This window comes from Passer montanus, unplaced genomic scaffold (genome assembly GCF_014805655.1).
Source record: "Passer montanus isolate IOZ18808 unplaced genomic scaffold, ASM1480565v1 scaffold21, whole genome shotgun sequence".
Lineage (NCBI taxonomy): Eukaryota > Metazoa > Chordata > Aves > Passeriformes > Passeridae > Passer > Passer montanus.
In genome coordinates, this window is record NW_024366703.1 from 6,010,445 (window position 1) to 6,028,139 (window position 17,695).

The 17,695-nt window shown below is 60.4% G+C and overlaps 2 protein-coding genes across 3 annotated transcripts in view; one reads left to right on the plus strand and one right to left on the minus strand.

Moving 5' to 3' along the window:
- PPRC1 (PPARG related coactivator 1) overlaps nt 1-17,695 on the minus strand; it is a 19,277-nt gene continuing 1,582 nt past the window's right edge. The window contains exons 2-14 of one of the 2 annotated variants that reach the window (XM_039708981.1): nt 9,938-10,081; nt 9,640-9,795; nt 9,130-9,249; nt 6,016-8,770; nt 5,563-5,616; nt 5,123-5,183; nt 4,700-4,785; nt 3,732-4,530; nt 1,485-1,658; nt 1,255-1,318; nt 919-1,040; nt 632-783; nt 1-336 (exon numbers count right to left, since the gene is read on the minus strand). In XM_039708981.1, coding sequence (XP_039564915.1) covers nt 233-336; nt 632-783; nt 919-1,040; nt 1,255-1,318; nt 1,485-1,658; nt 3,732-4,530; nt 4,700-4,785; nt 5,123-5,183; nt 5,563-5,616; nt 6,016-8,770; nt 9,130-9,249; nt 9,640-9,795; nt 9,938-9,997 — 4,707 coding nt within the window. In that variant the 5' untranslated portion in view covers nt 9,998-10,081 and the 3' untranslated portion in view covers nt 1-232. Of the gene's footprint in view, nt 337-631; nt 784-918; nt 1,041-1,254; nt 1,319-1,484; nt 1,659-3,731; nt 4,531-4,699; nt 4,786-5,122; nt 5,184-5,562; nt 5,617-6,015; nt 8,771-9,129; nt 9,250-9,639; nt 9,796-9,937; nt 10,106-17,695 lie in introns of those variants that run through there. The other variant, XM_039708982.1, reaches the window with a different exon arrangement.
- The window catches only part of LDB1 (LIM domain binding 1), a 24,845-nt gene continuing 24,146 nt past the window's right edge, over nt 16,997-17,695 (plus strand). Inside the window, exon 1 of the mRNA XM_039708989.1 lies at nt 16,997-17,104. Within this exon, the coding sequence (XP_039564923.1) occupies nt 17,080-17,104 (25 nt within the window). The 5' untranslated portion in view covers nt 16,997-17,079. The remainder of the gene's footprint in view (nt 17,105-17,695) is intronic.

Consider the following 17,695-nt stretch of genomic DNA (forward strand, 5'->3'; position numbering starts at 1 on the left):
TGCTGTTTGGGCATCCGTATTTATTGTATGTCTGGGGCAAGCCCAGGGCTGCCACTTGCCTGGACTGCTCCAGTTGAAGGCCAATGATCCATCCTCCTTAAATATTGGTTATAAAACAAATTTTTTTCCTTTTTCATTTTATTAAAAATCTCATCTCTCTCTCTCTCCATACTTTTTTTGCCTTTTGTATTTGAGTATAAAAGTGGGGGCGGGTGCTCCGCCTTGCCTGCCGCTACCTCCGCAGACTGCGCTGTGCCTGCCGCAGCAGAGTGTCAAAGTCCAGGGAGTCAAACTTGCTCTTGACGGGAGCTGGGTCAAAATCCTCACGGTTTGAATCTGGAAGAGATGGGGAGAGGCTGTCTTGAACCCATGAAACACTGGCACAGTTCTGGCCATTCCCACAGCAAACTTCTTATCTTGTTTCACCTGCCAGCCTCTAGACCCAGAGTTGGGCCAGCCTCCAATACAGTGCTGGAGAGACAGGGAGCCCCCATTCAATCGTTCAGGGCCGGACAGTTCTACATGCGGCTCTGCTGCCAACCCTGACTGAACCCAAGGATGGGGACTCCTACACCTCTGGAAAGAAGAGAAGGAGCCAGGGAGGACCCAACTTGGAAGTTGTGCAACTCACCCAAGTCAGCGTAGTTCCTCCTGCAGAACTGCCTGCGGCCACCAAAGCACAGGTCGAAGGGCTGCTCGTCTGGGCGCCGCAGCTTGTGCCCGCTCTCGATGGCAGCGAAGGCTTCCTCAGCATACCGGTAGGTGACAAAGCCATAGTTATCCCTGACATTGGAGGAGATCAGCAGCAACAGTTATGTTTGTCCTCCCTAAGTCTGCAACATCCCCTTGAGTAATGGGAAAAGGGCCAAGAGGAGTAATCCCTGAGAAGGGACTGACCCATCTTCCCACAGCTCTTACCCCTCGGAGCGGAAATGCAGGGTACACTCCTCAATGTCCCCAAACACAGAGAAGCGGTGCCGCAGCTCCGACCGCGTCATCCTGCTGGGGATCTTGCCGATAAACACAACTCGCCGCTCCTCCTGTGGGCAGGGATAACCCATCCATGAGCAGGACCTCTCGCACAGAACACCCTCCCTGCATGGCCTCCCACCACAGTGCCTTGGCCAGGGCCTCCCAGCAATGCTGCTGGCAAGGCTGCACCCCCCTGCAGAAACCCCCTGTGTTTCTGAAGTGACAAAGGGGCTGTGAACCCACAAATTTCTAGTCCCAGATTCCCAGCCCTCCATCACTCACTATTGCACGTTCCTTCTGGAGGATCCTCTGCCTTTGGTAGTGGTCCTGTGCATCATAACTGTATCTGTCAGGGCAGAAACCAGGCACATGAGCTATGAAATCATGGGGGTGTCAGAACAGTGATTCCAAACATAAGGGAGATCTTGAAGGAGTGGGTCCATCCCTGCTCCACAAAAGGCTGGGAGATGGGCTGGGGAGAGCTCACAGCCCTGCAGGATGGCCACGCTCACCTTCTCCACCTGTTACTCCTCCCGCGGGGCGAGGGGGAGCGGGACTGGCTGCGGGATGTGGACCTGGATGAGTAGGAGGATGTTGATGAGGAGGATGAGGACCTGTCCCGGGACCTGCCACATGACCCACAGCTGGAGCGAGAGGAGGAGCTGTGGGAACATCTTGAGCGGTACCTGGGGATAGGAGAGATACAGCTGAGTCCTCCCTTTGTCCAGCATCATAAGGCTCCAAAGCAGAAAAAGATATCCATCGTCCCCATGGTATCCAGCATCCCACTCGGACAGCACCCCTCCCCAGGATGGGGAAGCCTCTGCCCAAGATTGCCAGGGCAGCAACAACACTATAGAAATGTTGCTCCATTTGGCTCCCAATGCCAGAGTAAAGGGAGCAGGCTCATAGGAGGCACAGCTTCTGAAGAGCAAGAAATAATCACAGGGGAACTGTGAAGCACAGGGCTGTGCCTGGGAGGGCTCAAGAAGGGCTGGGACTTCTGTGCTGAGCCCCACACGATGCACAGGACAACACCATATCCACGCTGTGCTCAACAGCCATGTGAGCACAGACTCTAAGAGCTTCTCCAGCAGGGCCAGGGAAAGCTTAAGGACAGCAAGACCAAAACACAGCTGGGATTGAGCTGTGCTTCCTCCAGCCAGGAGCACAGTCCCTCTCCAGACATGCTAGCCATAGGTGGTCCCTGCCATGGGCAAACCCAGGTCTGGCAGGGCACGCTGCCTGGCTCTGCCACATATTCTCCTGGAGGACAGCAAGTCAGGGTGGCACAGTACATGGGGACATTTTCCAGCACAAGGCCAGCTCATTTGCTGGAAAGCCAAGTCAGATATGTTGCTTGACAATCCCCAAGTTGCACATCCATGGAACATGGCACTTTTATACCTGTCCTTTCCAGCTCCAGCCTCTGCATTTACTGGCCATCAATGAAGGGGTCTTGGCTGGACAGGCCCCTCATGCCCAGGGATGTCTCCAGAACCAGCTGAACACCAAGAGAACGACAGAAGGAGAAACCCTTCACCACCTCCAGTGCCTCCCAGCCCAGCTGGGACAGGCTGCACATCACTCAGATGCACAAGGACTCCAAAAGAAATGCATTCCACAGAGTCCAAGGTGTCCCATTTCCTACACAGCCACCTGCATAAGGAGAACAAGGAGCCCCTGAGGCAGCCAAGCCAGACAGGTTTTTCCCTGCTTGCCTCCAGCAGATCCCTGGAGAGCTCCACTGTGGCTCCTCTCATTTCTATACCAAACGCTGCAGCAGCCCCACAGCACAAATATGAACACCAGCCGTAACACTCCAAAAAAAGCAACCAAAAGCAAAGATGCAGCCAAGGACTTGTAACACGGTTTGGGTGTTCCAGAAGGAGCCTGGCTCAGTGGTGGCTTTGCAGGCATATGGGCCCAGATGTGGGCTACAGCCAGAACTGGATGGGCAGGGTGTTGCTGCAGCTCCCTCACCCTCTGCGAGCCAAACATCTCTTCAGAAGGGCCACAAGGACAAAAGCATCAAATCCAGCCATCCAGTAGGACCGTAAAGATGTGTCTGGGCTCTTGCAAAAGACTAGCCACTGGACAACTGCTTGTCTTAGGTTGCAATGAAAGATGTAACCAGAAGTACGTATTCTATCACCACCTGTTGAAACCAGGTGGAGCAGTGTTCTTTATCTCTTCCATGACCCATCCTCTATCCAGGGAAATATCTTCAGTCAATGGGCCACTGACTCTCACTGCATAAAATCACATCATCCCATTGCGAGATGCTCCACCCAGGGGGAGGAGCCAAACATTCTTACCTAAATTAAAATCTGATACTTGGAAACCCAGGGGAGCATTTTTCCACTGGATTCCCAGAGGAAGACCAGGCCCATCTATACCACCACTGAACCTTCAGAGGAAAACTACATCCTTCTACAGGATCACTGCTTCAACACAACCACACCTGTCACTCCAGGAGGACAGCACCCACCATTTAATCGGACTGCTACCAACACCCTCACCATTTTGACTCTGTCAGTGGTTTTTTGTATTACTACATTTTTATTTTAATTTTCCTAGTAAAGAACTGTTATTCCTATTCCCATATCTTTGCCTGAGAGCCCCTTAATTTCAAAATTATAACAATTCAGAGGAAGGGAGTTTACATTTTCAATTTCAAGAGAGGCTCCTGCCCTCCTTAGCAGACACTTTTCAAACCAAGACACTGCCCCAAGAGCAAGCAACAAGGCACTGCTTACCTTCGCCACCGCTTGGGAGGTGGGGAGAGCGACCGTGAGCGGGATCGGGAGGACGAGGATGAAGATGAAGATGAGGACTCGCTAGCTCCATCCGAACTGGAGCTGAAAGAACGGCTGGCGCGGCTCCGGCCAGCCCTCCAGCTGTCGGCAGAGGGGCTGGGTGAGTCCTGGGGTCTCCGGTAGCAGCGCAGGGATCTCTTGGCAGCAGCGTGGCTGGGTTGGGCACTGGGAGTCCGCACCTCCTGGTCCCGGCAGGGGGATGCAGCTGGAGACAGGAGCACTGAGGTGGGGGGACTGCTGCACCCGGTGGCGGCCTTGTTGGGGATGGTAGTCCGATAATCCAGGGGAGCTGGGCAGGCCATCCCCAGGGGCTCCGGGCTGGGCCCCACAGTGGTGTCAGGGGCTGGTGGGGTGGGCTCAGGTTGGTCCAGCGTCCGTTTGGTTAAGGAGGAGATGGGTTTGATAGTGATGTCCCGGTGGTGTTTGACGTTCCAGCGGGAGCCACCTTCGGCAGGGGGCTGCGTGCCAGGGATACTGCTGCTCTCGGGCCGCGGTGCACCCAGGACGCAGTAGTCATGGTCTCCCGAGCAGACGTGGCTGGGGGCTGTGCTGGCAGGGGCTGGCACCATGCTCTTCACCTGGATCTTGTTTGGGAGCAGTGGCTTGGCTTTCATCAGCTTGGTTGTCTTCTGGGGCCCTTCCTGGGGCATGGACCCAGGTGACTTGGTCTTGGCTAGCAGCGAGACAGCAGGCAAAGGCTTCCAGAGCTGGTGAGGAGGTGTCGCTGGGGGTGTGAGGCCTGGGAGAGCACCAGAATGCTTACAAGAGCAGCCCTTTGCTGCAACTCACCCAGCTGGGGCTCCCTCATATCCCAGCCCCCCTCACTCCCCAGGGTGTCTCCCCAGACACACGCAACAGCCCTGCCACAACATGGCAGACTACCCTCCCTTGTCCCATGTATTCATTACCTGCTACATTGGCCAGCTCAGAGGCCTGCAGGCCATCTGGGGGCTTCCTGTCTTGCTGGGTTGGTGCCTCCTGCTGGGTCTCAGGCCTGGGAATGGGAAAACAGCTTTGTCAAACACAGCAAGCAAAGCCCAACCCCACTCCCCACACCTGGGGCACCCACTCAATCTGCCCCACTGGCCAGTTCACAAGAATTCAAGAGAGCTGAAAGGATAAAACTTGCACAGTCTGGTCATGCCCATCACTGGTTCCAATTTTTCCCCCCAAGTGCCAGCTCTGTCCCAGTCCAGCAAAAAGTTCAGTCCCTCTTGGGCCAATGGACACAGCCCCAGCACACTTCAAATCCTGCCAGGACTGAAAGCTGCCCTGTGCCCTTGCTCTGCTGGGCTCCATGCTGGGCACCAGGTGCCAAGGTTTTGACTCACCCAGAGCTCCCTGTCAGCTGCCTTTCCTCAGGGGGCTGTACAGGAGTTTCCTCCTTCTTGGCTGAAAAGAGAACAGGTAGGTGAGAGTGGCAACAAGTAGGACTGAAGGACAGGATCAACAGAGCACCCCAGGAACAGCTGGGAAGAGCACAGCACCTGAAACCCAGCTCCCTGAAGACAGGAGCTGCACATCCTTTTTCCTTCACAGACTCTTCACCACCCCTTTGGCTGCTATGGGGACCCCCAGGTGTTTCCACAGGCCATGGAGACAGAGGCAGAGACAGCCACAGGACAAAACACCCGGGCAGGGTAACATGAGGCCGCAGGCAGCAGCATCACAGCCCGCCCACTACCACCCTGCCACAGGAAGCACGGACAGCCCAGGGAGGCCAGCATGGCATGGAGGGAGCCCTGCAGGGGATGGCATGCCAGATCCGCACCTTCAGACTTCTCAAACTGCTCCAGCAGGCTGGACAGGTCGGTGGCTTCAATCCCTGAGCCAGGGAGAAAGCACAGCAAGTCAGATCAGCTGGAATTCCCCCAGCACCGCAGCGATGCACCCCAACCCCATTCCCCCCCTACATCAGCCTCCCTAGATGGTGGGGCAAGCACTGGGGAGGAAAAGCAGTAACAGAGCCTGCAGCACGTGTGTCTCCCACAAGGAAATGAGCACCAGCTCTGCAATCCCAGAAGGAAGTAGTTTCAGGACAGCCAGCCCAGACCATCCACTGTAGGCAACATCCTAGCAGAGTACTGCAACCCTGTGGGCATGGCTTTGCCACCCTCACCCCCAGAAGTGCCAGGAACCAGTCCTGCTACCCAGGCTGCTGGCAGCACTGCAGCCTTGCTGGCTGCTGACACTCAACCCAGCATCCTGCAGCCCTCCCACTCACCGATCTCGCTGATGAAGGCTTGCACAATGTCCTTGCTGCTGTCTCTGGGCTGGGCTGGGCTGAGGAGTGGCTGGTGCCTCCATGGCCGTACAGTGGGTGCCTTGGTGGGAAGGCTGCTCTCTCGACCTGCTTTCCGTGGTGGTGCCGCAGCCTGGGAGGTGGATTTTTGGCCGGGCACCTCCTGCCCAGCAGCTGCCTTGGGCTCCAACGGGGCTTTCTCCACTGCCTCCTTCCCGGGCCCTACAGCCTTCTCCGTGGCATGGGTGCCAGGGGACTCCTCAACAGGGGCAGGAGACACCTCTGCTGGGCAGCAGATGGCAGCTGAGGGGGCCTTCGGGAGCTGGTTGGGAGCTGCAGCTTGGGACTCCTCCAGAGCCTGCGTGGGGACAGCCTGGGGGACTGGCACTGCAGGAGGGACACTGCTGAGCTGGGCAGTGGCAGCTGAGGGGGTTGGCAGGGGCTGGGCTGGGGCTGGAGCTAGAGGGGCCTTGGGGAGGGAGCTCTCTCCTGCCATCCGTGCCTGCCTCCTGGGATCTGACACCCTGCCAGCTGCCGGCCTGGCAGGGCCACCTGCAGTCCCCAGGTCACTGGTTGGGGCAGCAGGTGACTGGGCGGGGAAGGCCGGTGGCTCCGGGCAGCTGAGCAGAGGGGTGGCAGGAGACTGCCCATGCAGAGGGGCTGTGCCAGGGTGGCTGCCAGCTGGGAAGGTGGCGCTGGCCTGCACTGCTGCTCCGGGGTCCCTGTACGCAAGGGAAGGCACCGGAGGTGGCATGGGGATTCCAGGCCAGTAGGATGGTGGTGCCCACCCAGCTGGGGCATAGGGGCCGCCTGGGCCAAATGGAGGCGGGGGTGGCAAAGGTGGAGGGGGCCAGGCCATGGCTGGAGGTGGGAGGCCAGGCACCATGTGAAAAGTACTGGAGGAGCTGGCACTGGGTGGTGGGGGCAAAGCATGGCAGCCCATGGGCTGCGGGCTGAAGCAGGGCCAGGAAGGCACTGGTGGGTAAAGGGCATAAGCACCGGCAGAGGCTGGCGGCATCCCAGTGGGGGCCACCCCAGCAGCTGGGGGCACGTTTGGTGCGACAAAAGGCATTGGTGTCGATGGCGGTGGTGGAGCTGTGGCAGGTGCTGAGGCTGGAGTCAGAGCAGTGGGAACTTTGCTGGCAGGAGAAGGGACAGCAGCAGGGCTGGTGGGTTTGTCTGCTCCCTTCTGAGCACTGTCTGCCTCAGTGGTGGAGCGCATGGGTGACACCAGGCAGGGGATCTCCGCCAGCTCTGTTGGAGGCTCAGGGACACTGGGCCACTTACTGGCCACTTGCTTCTTGCCTTCCTGGCTGTCCCCCGTGCTGGGCTGACGGTGCAGCATGCGGATGCGGTACTCACGTAGGCTCAGGGCCTTGGGTTTGGCTTCCTTAGGCAGGCCCTCACTCGGCTCTGCTGCTGGCAGTGCCTGGGCAGGCTCCAGCCCAACACCTTGCTCTGGGAGCTGAGAGGCAGCCTCTGAGACCCCAGTGCTCTGTCCGGCAGATGGCTGCGCATCTCCCTGGCCCTCAGCCTGGTCTGTCAGGCTGGGACATGCAGCTGCTGGCTGCCCCTCCACGCTTGGTGCAGTCTTCTCCAGGGACACCAGAGTCTTGTTCTTCTCTAGGGCCACTGGAGGTTGGCCATTGACGGTTTCTGGTGCTGGCTCCTTCTGCAGTTCCTGCTTCACCTTCTTGGGCAGGAAGGCCCCTGCTGTGCTCTGAGGCCTGCCCCGGGGCCGTGGTGCCCGCTCAGCACGCAGCTCCATCTGCCCCTCCTTCCGGGCTCGCTCCAGCTGCTGTGCCAGGAAGTCTGAGACCTGAACAGAGGGACACTCTGCCCGCTGCCGGCTGATGGCTGGCTGGACATGGGGCTGTCCAGAGCCAGCAGAACGGAGCCGGTGGGCTACACAGTCCCTGCCAGGCCTGGCCTGCTTGCTTTGGTCCTCCTCTGCTTTCTTTTTCCGACTCTTCCTTGCTCTCTCACGGCCCCGTCCCTTCTCAGAGCATTCACGTTTTCCACCTGCTGGGGCTTCTGTGCTGTGCCAGGAGCTGCTGTTGGGACCTGAGGCTCCAGGTGCCACTGTCTCCAGTGGGGAGGTGGCCTCTGGGGTACTGCATGAAGGCTCCTTCCCAGGCAGTTTTTCCTCCTTCCCCTCTTCCAACCCATTTTCCTGGGCTGGAGCTCCGGGCAGCTCCCCTCGATCTTCTGGGATTGACTCCCTGGTAGTCTCCTCTACTCCCAGCAGCTGGGGCTCCAGTTCAGGGGAGCTGGGAGTCAAGGGCTGCAGAACCACAGGGATCTCCACACTCTCTCCCTCTCCAGGCACAATCTCCAGCAAGACAGGACTGCTCAGAAGCTCCTTGGCCACAGGCTCTGTGTCAGGGTCCAGGCACACAGTGAAGGTGGGCAGGCAGTAAGGGTGCATGGACTTCACCAGCTCACTCAGGGATACGTCACCTGTGTTGATGATGCAGGGGTCTTCAGGCTCCTCCAGCACCGCCCCTGCCTCGCTCACACAGAAATTCACAGCTTCCATGCTGCCGTCTACCTCCAAGCTCAAGGCAGCCTCTTCCTCTTCTTCCTCCCCATCACTGCGCTGTGGCAGGGGCTGCTCTCGGGCTCGGTGCCAGCCCACCTTCCTCTCCACTCTCGGGGTACTGCAGACTTGCTTCTTTGGCAGCACTGGGTCCTCGAGGCCATGAGTAGCACGGTCCCAGGCCACATCTGTGTCAGCCTGGGAAGGGGGACCACACAAACATCAGTTCCTGGGCTTTTAGTAGCACTCCCCCAGGACAGCCAACTGGGTCTGCTGCAACTCTACAGCAAAGCCCCATGGCCGACAAAAAGCTGGGACACATTCAACCTGCCCAGTAAAACAAAACAGAATTGGAAATCTGATGCTCCTATGGGAGCATCCCCAGTCCCTGGAACCCACCACGTGAGGCAGACCCTGCTCCCACTGCCACTGGTGCCTTGCAAAAGCATCATCTCAGGGAAAGGATGCTTGTGCCAGGAGGGAAAGCTGGGGCAGAGGCATTTATCCCAGCACCACCCCAACACTGCTGCTTCAGCTCGCCCTGCTCAGCTGCTCACCTTCCCAACCACAGAGACACTGCTGCTGCTGCTGCTGAGAGGCCTGAGAGCCTTAGGCTGTTCCAGGGTAGGGCTCTCACACTCCAGCAACGGGCGGGATAAGGTGAGAAACTTCTGAAACTGGAAAGACAGACAGAAGATGAGACAGTGGCAGTCTATGCTGCTGAAGGGGACAGGCGACCCCCAGCTCCACAGTGCCCACACACTTCACCCCACAAAGCCCAGGAGCAAGCAGCCCTGTTTCACCCACACTGCACACAGCTCCCATTCGGGACATGCTGCTCCCCAAAGCCTCTGGCACACCCCTGGCTCTATATGAAGACTCAAGGGGGAGGCATGGCCCTCCACAGCACTTATCTCATATTGGAACAGTCATGAGAGTACATCTCAGGATGCTGGGGACCAGGGTCCTACTGCTGCAGGGGACCCTCATGCTAGGACCCAGCAGAGCCCTGCCTGAGCAGCTTCCCATGGGCTCTGGGGTCAGGCTGCATCTGCCCCCCAACTTACCGAGGGATTCTCCCGCTCACGAGGTGAGGTCAGCAGCTCTGCATCCATGATGGTATCAAAGGGGGACAAGGTCTCATCATCCGTGCTGTCCAGGATCTCTGTGATGGCAGTCAGCAGGGACAGCTCATTCTGTGCATCCAGGCAGGCCTTGCTCTGCTGCAAGGGTAGGGATGGTCTCAGAGAGCAATGGGATACAGCCCAAAGACCTGGACAATGGGGACACTGCCATTCCCCCCACCCATGCCACGACCAAGGCCAGCCCGGCCGCCACATCCCACATCTGTGTGTGAGCTCCCACCTCGCTCAGAGAAAGATCCTCAATGATGGAGATCACAGAGGAGTCAAGATAGTTCTGCATTGTCCCCAGGATCTGTTCAGCCTCTAAGATGGTTTCTGCATCCAACGATGTTAAGTTCAGGTCATCATCCTCAAGGGAAAAGCACTGTTGAGGAGCATGGGGAGCCAGGTAAACACTTTGCACAGCCTCACTACCAGCACTGATTTCCTCCCAGTACACATGGGCTCTGAACAGCCTGTGCTGCAAACTGTGGCTGGGCACCCCCAGCGCCCTGAACACACAGGGGAAGCAGGTCACAGGGTGGCATAGGGGACCTTCCCCCTTGCTTTCAGGAGAGTCCACTGCACAAAGGCCTGTGCTGCTTTCAGCCCAAGACCCTTCCAATTACCCAGGATGCCTCCACACCGAAAATTCCTGCCTGATTCACTCCGCAGCTGCAGGACTGGGAAAGATGAATGGATAAAACACCACGCTCTACCCAACACCACACAGTGGTCATGCAGGACAGGGAGGGGACAGACCAGCTCCAGCCACCTCATGGACTGTCATGTGCTCCTCCAATTCTGGCTGTTAGCGCTTCAGATAAGCCCAAAACCATTACAAAACTCATAACAAAAGTGCAGGAGTCAGCAAGAGGGGTGCAGCCAGCTGCCACTGCCAGAGCCCTACCCCAATACCTCTGCGGCAGGCTACAAGATGACATGGTCTGTGCTTGCAATCCAGGACCAAAACAGCTTTGTTACTCTTCCTCCTCCAAATTCCCAACCCCACATCCTTTCCAGTCCCCCAGCCACCTTCAGGGATGCTTGGGTAACTTCAAAAAAGTATTTGCACTACACTCCAGGGTGCCACACAGCCATGCTGCAGGATGTCCAGGAAAAGCCAGATGCTGGGCCAGGGCAGGGGCTGCAGCCCCCAGCTGAGCAGAGCCACAGGGCAAGAGCAGAGCAGCAGTGCAGGCGTGCCACCAGCATGAGACAGGATGCGAATTCCTGTTTGTAGATGGGCTTAGGCAGGGAGATAATGGAGGCTGGGAAGATAAGGGCACCAAGGACAGAGCCCTGGGAGAGTACACCTCCCTCCCAAAGCTAGCAGGCTGCGAACCCCCCTTCCTGCCCTTGGAGCAGCACCAGCACCGTGAGAATATGGCTGAACCTTGGGGGATGCACATATGATGCAGTTCACCTGTTTCATGTAGGTACCACAGCTTGCGTGAGCCTGTGCCCATGCAGAACAAATTGTACCTTGTCCCTAGAGAGAAGCTGCTAACACTTTGAAATCCTCTTCTAGCAAGCAGTAAACTGCACCAGAGAGACAGCAGGCATTTCGCAAAATAGATGTTTCTAAAATACAACAGCACCAAAGCCACGTGCCCAAACCCCTGGTCCCTGGGGCTCTTCAGACTTCCTCTGATAAGACCAAGGAGGCACTGCTGGCCACAGCACAGCCAGGAGCCCTGTGCAACCCCAGAACACAGGCATCCCAAGACCAGGCTGGGAATCAAAGCCAGGACATCCACAGCAAAGCCCTGAAGCTACCCATCCCAAATTCCCCCAGTCTGTGACATGACATCCCTAAGGACCAGGAGTCTACAGTGGTTTGGGGCTCAGCAGAGAGCTTGCCAGCCCAGACCAGCCAGTTCGAGGGCCCTCTGCCTGGAAGTGGAGCCCACCAGTGACACCAGGACACCACTCCATGCCACCATGCAGATCAGGCAATGGAGCAGTTTTAGAGCAGTTTTCCTGCTCAGCATCTCCAGTCCCCTCCCTCGCCCGTGCTGGCTGCTGGTCAGAGCACAGCGCCTGCTGGCAGCCCTCTAGGCGCAGCCCGGCTGCAATTCCGGACCAATCCTCACACAGATACTGGGAGGACATCCAGGCTCACACGCCCAGCCCCGGAGTGCAACCCTGAGTCAGCGGTGACCGGCAGGCAGAGGTAGCCGGGCCACCGAAGGAGCCAGCAGGATGGAGCATCGGCAGCCCAGGGACCATCTGACCCCTGCCTGTAGATGGCAAAGGGATCCGAAGGACACCCTGGGGCTGCACAGCCCTGCCCATCTGGCCACAGGGAGGCTCTCCCCAAAGAAAACACGTAATAAAAGGTTTCCAGCTGTGATCAGCGCTGGACATTAGGAGGGAGGGAAGTAAAACCCTCCCACTCAAATGGCCTCTTCCTGTGGCTCCTGCCCGCAGCCCGGGAGGGAGGGCGGGCAACCTCCCATGCCTTCCTCGACTCCCTTGACTCAGCGCCTTGCAACAAGGAGTCTCACAGCCGTGAGTCACCGGCCTGGGCTGTGTTCCCCCAGGATTCCCTTTGATCCACCTGGGGACGGGCACCTCCTGCAGCCCTCATCACTTGAGCATCGCTTGCGCGTCTGGGCGGGGGTACGAACCAGCCCAGCCTGCTCCAGCGTCCCTGCCCGCTCTCCTCCCTGCCAGAGACCCCTGTCACTCCTAGCCCGGAGGGGAGAGGGGAACCCGCCGTGCCTTCCTTCACAGCTCCCTGTGTTGGCTTTAAGCAGCGCTGCAGGGAAGAGGGTCACAGGAATGTTCAAGGACAGGCTTCGGCTCTGGCCACGCTGTGCCCAAGCAGCCAGCCGGGGAGAAGGGAGGATGCCCACAGCCCCAGAGTGGGCTTTGGGCACGCAGGGTACGGGGACTGGAGCTAACTGCTTGCAATGAACCCAGGCTAAGCGAGGCCACCAGCTCCCCCGGCACCCACCCGCGCAGGGTACACTGCGCTCGCTGCTCTGGTCCCCGGCAGGGACAAGGGAGGCCCCCGCAGGCCGCTGCTGACACGTGTGCCCGGCGTGCTCCGGCTACGCCCCGAGCACAGGGCGGCCATGGTCCCCGGCCGGCTGCCAAGGCTGCTCGCACCGCGCCGGAGCTGCCGGCAAGGGCGCGGGGTAAGCCCGGGAAGCCGGGGGGCTCCGCCCGCCAGCGCGGCACAGCCCGAGGATGCTCCGTGGGTTCCTCTGCTGCTTTCGGAAAACATCAGGCGGGAACACACCTCTCTTCCCCCGTACGCAGCCCACTCTGCCCGCGTCGGGGAGGGGCGAGGCGGGCTCGGCGTCCTCCAGCCCGGGGTCGGGATGGGGGGTCTCCCCCGCAGCCCCCCAGGAGGACTCTGACCGAGGCAGAAGCCTAGGGCTTCCTCCCCAAAAATCCCGACAAACGCACAACGCAGGTGCCCCCGCGGCCCCTCCTGGGGTGCTGCATCCCCGCGCCCAGCCCAGCCCGGCAGGGCCCCACCGGGGCCGGTGACAGCGGCAGCGCCGCGTCCCACGCCTGCCCCGGCGCGGGAACCTCTTGCTACGGGATAAAGCCTCGCTTCCCGTGGATAAGCTCTCGGTACGGCTGGGGGAACCTCTCCCGGCCCGGGCCACGTTCTGCAACCAGAGCTCCTGCCACCGAAACCGGCGGGTGTCGGTGTCCCAAACCGCGCCAGCCGCAGCTCCCCGCGGCCGCAGGTGGCAGAGAGGCGCCGGGATGGAGGGACGGCGGGGGAATGACGCGAGCGGCATCCCCCGTCCCCCACTACCCAAGGCCGGGGTGTCATCTCCCGCAGCGGACACCAAGCCACCCGTCTCGCCGGGTCCCGTGGCCGTGGTGCGCCGCCCTAGCCCCGTGATCTTCCCGCGCCGACACCCCACGCCGGCGGGAGAGCTCCGGGCACCCCCTTCCCCCACCCAAAGAAAGGGCGCCCCACTCCAGAGCCAGTGGAGACGCCGCCGGCCCGCGCCGCGACCCCCGCCCGCCGCCGGTGCGGCGGGCCCGTTGGCGGCGGGCACCGCTCCGCCCCGCCGCGCCGCCATCTTGGCGCCTCTGCTCCCAGCGCGGCCACTGCCGAGAGCGCCACGTGACCGCGGACCGCCCCGCACTACAGCTCCCGGCGGCCCCCACGCCGCCCCGCCCGCGCGCGGTGCGCCGGGAGCGCACCCTTTCGGCGCCGGCCGCGCGCCGAGAGGCGGGCAGCAGCCTGAGGGGAAGCCCGGCCGCGGCGGCGCGGGAGGACATCTTGAGGGCGGGCAGACCCGCGGGCTTCGCCGCCATCGCTGCGGCGGGCGGGGACCTGCAGGGTCGGCCCAGCCCCGCGCCGCGCGGTGGGAGGGGCGGGAAGCGCCCCCTGGGGGCGGGGCAGGCGCGCGTTTTCCCGCGGCGCCGCGGCCCCGCCCCGCCGGCTCTGCGCGCACGTGTGCGGGGCCGCCCGCGTGTCCCCGCGCTGCCCGGGAGGCAGGCAGAGCTGCTGCGGGCCTTCCCTCTGCCCCAGGTGCCTTGCAGCACTGCCACGGTGCTCCATTGAGCCCAGCCTCGTGGGGGGCTGGTGGGGGTGACACGCACATGTGGTGGGCACAGGGGAGATGAAAAAAAACTATCGGGTATGAAAGGGGAGATGGGCTCCGTGAGCTGCTGTGCAGCCTCCTGGCATGGCAACGGGCGGGGTATACCCAGCTCACTGCTTGGGTGCTTGGCATCGTGCTGATCACCAAAGCTGGCACACAGTAGATCACCTGGAAAACGTGAGGGAGCCAAACTAGGCTCACTGGACACAGCTGCTATCCAGCCCGGCTCCTCAAGAAGGCAACAGATGCTGGTGTGCACAGGTGCTTGGCCTGGCCCTGCTTGGTACCCTCTGTTCAGGAAACCCAGTGGCCCTTTGGGTGCTGTCACTTCCTATGGCTCTTTTTCTGGCTTCCAGACAGATGGTAGGATCATCTCATGGAGTTCAGGGATGTGCTTACAGCAGCACAGGTGCAGTGTGCACATCTCACTGGAGCTCTGAAGTGCAGGATTTACCTGGCAGGGGGCTATTGTCCCTGCCTCTACATCAGTCCCTAGAGCACAGATCTGCCCAGGACAGATTCCCTTGGGATCCACAGGATAGAGCTGCTTTTCTCGGCTCTGTGTGCCTGGTCATTGGACTGAACTATGCCTGCCACATGGAGCCTCATCCTGCTCTCCTTCCTTCCACCCCTGCCACAAGGGACTTTAAAATGTGATCACCCGTCCCACATCACTTCCTGCCTCGCAGGGGCTGCTCCTCCCTAGCCACAAACAGGCTCTCTGTCCAGGGGAGCTGCTCCCCTCACTTCCTCACCCAAGGAGCCCACAGCACTTCTCACCAACGCTTGCATCTTGCCAAAATGCTGTCTGAGCATCCACAGACAGGTGGCTGTGGATCTCCGGGGCTATGGATCCATACCTGGGTGCTGCAGAGCACACCTGTTGCAATGGGCGAATCTGAGCACACCGCTGGGGTGTGGGGGATTTGCTGGATGTAACTGGCTCCTCAGGCCAGCACCTGCTTCTGGCACTGCAGAGGAAGCTGGGGAGGCTGCGCAAGTGTGCCAGGTTCTCTGCAGCCCAGGTGTGGTCAAGGAACAAGTCACTTTTGAAATGTCAATGTTTCTGTCCATTGGCCTGAGGAGAAGCTGTCTGTAACGTGGCACCCAGAGACCTGCTGACAGGGATGTGGAGCAATGTTCCCATCGGAGCCCTGCAGCTTTCCTTATCCTGCTCCACACCCTCCTTTCCTGTCATGTCCTCTCCCCTGGGCACATCCAGGACATGCAGCAACCTGCCTAATCCCTCTGTCCCTGTGTGTGGCAGGACCCTGCAGCACAAGGCTGATCTCTGCCAGAGCAAGCCTAGCCTGGTGTGCATCCTGTAGAGTGGGACCATATTCCTTGCACACAGGGTCCCTGGAGGGGACCCATAGGGAATCCCACCTGCAGGTATCTCCCTCCCCCAGTATAATCCCCAGCAGGGATGCACTCCTGGCACAGGGCAACACCAGGCATTCCTGCTGGTTTACAAGAAAAACAAACAACAGCCAGAAAGGAAAATGCGCATTCTACATCCCTGGCTCCCTCCCTTCCCCCTCTGTGTTGTGGCCACTCCCTGGCCAGGCACAGCCAGATGCTGCTCAGAGCCATCCAGTTTCAGCCTGTGCAGCACCCAGGGTGGGCAGCTTGCTCAGGGCTCATAGGCACAGCGTGAAAAGGAGAGCTCAAAAAACATGCGATGCTTAAAGGACACTCCACTCAGTAAAGAGGAATGTGAGTCCCAAGCAGGCAGGAGGAGATGGCTGGAGTTGGCCCTTCAGAAAGAGAAGGCTTTGGGTCCCCTGGGGCAGTTTGCTCAGCCCAGGACACTGCTGCCATCGTGGAGCTGGGGCTGCATCTTGGCAGGGCAGTAGAGGGACAGTGCTTGTCTTTGCAGACTGGGCTGTGGTGCTACAGCTGGTGTGCAGGAGCAGAGCTGCGTAGGATCCCTGGTGAGGTGCTCTTGGGTGGGTGTCCCCCAGAGAGACCCTGTCCGTATGGCACTCTGCTCCTTCTGCCCTGGCATCTCTGGCCCCCAACCTCACCCGGGATGCTGTCACATCCCTCCAGCACAGGGTGCAGCACAGACCAGAGCAGCTCCCAGCCTCCCGTCCAGCAGCCTCTGCCATCCCCTTCTGCACAAGGCACAGCAATCGCCGGTCACACTCTCCCTGACTGTGCAAAGCGCTGCTGCGAATCCCCTTCCTTCCTGCCCTCCGGCCCTCTCTGGCCCCTTTCCTCCCACCTACAACCTCCACAGCGCCGTGTCTTTCCCGTGCCCCGGGGCTGGGACACTGGCAAGGTCCCAAAAAGCACAAGCCTTCAGCAGGCTCCTCCATGCGGAACAGCCGTGACGCCCTCTGCTCGTCCCACGGCCTCCCAGGTGGAAGCCCCAAGACACCCGGGGCTCTCATCGGCCACCCGGGCCGTGGGTCCCTGAGCACTCGTCCCTCCAGCTGAGACTCCCTCAGGCCCTGGGAAGAGCAGTCCCGGCCGGGGGGGAACGGAAGCCTCAACCCTGTGCTTCCCCCGGGACCCCCCGCAGCCCTGAGAACCCTCACCCACCCGGGGGCTCTGGGGAGAGCGCTACCCCTGCTCCGCTGGCCGCAAACCCCAGGGGGCAGCGCCGAGAGCCTCCTCAGAGCGGAGGGGGCACCCTTCGTCCTTCCCTCCCTGTCCTCCCTCGCGGACCCCCCCTCACACACCGGGATCCCCCGCCCCTCACCCTGAGNGCCGGAGCCCGCGGCGCGCCGCCCATGCGAGACCCCCGCGGCCCGGGCAGCGCGCAGCGACCCCCGGCCGGGCCAGGCATGTGAAGATGTCAGTGGGCTGTGCATGCCCTGGTGAGTGGCGGGCGCCGGGGCGGGGGCTGCCCCTCGGGCTGGAGTCCCCGCGGCATCGCGCTGGGTGGGGAGCTGGGGGCCGCTTACGGGGTGGGGACCCCAGTGGTGTCGGGGTCCGGCTGTGGGGCTGGGGTCCCGTGGTGTTGGTGTCGAGGTCCGGCTGTGCGGCTGGGGCCCCTAAGAATGGGCACTGGCGTCCGGCTGTGGGGCTGGGGTCCCCCCTGGATTGATGTTGCTGTCCTGCTCTGGGGCTGAGATCTCCAGCTACAGGACTGGGGTCTCCATGGCGTTGGTGTTGGGATCTCTATGGCATTGGTGCTTGGTGTCTCCTTGGCATTAATGCTGGGGTCTCTTTAAGGCATTGGTGGTGGTGTCCAATTATGGGGACGGGTTCTCCGTGGTATTGGTCCCTGGGACTGCATGGCATTGGTGCTGGGATCTAGCTAAGGGGCTGAGGTCTTTACAGTGTTGGTGCTGGATTCTCCATGGCATTGGTGCTGGCGTCTGGCATTGGTGCAGGGGTCTCTGTGATATTGGTGCTGGGGTTTGGTTATGGGGCTGGGTTCCTGGGGCATGGCTGTTGGGGGCTGA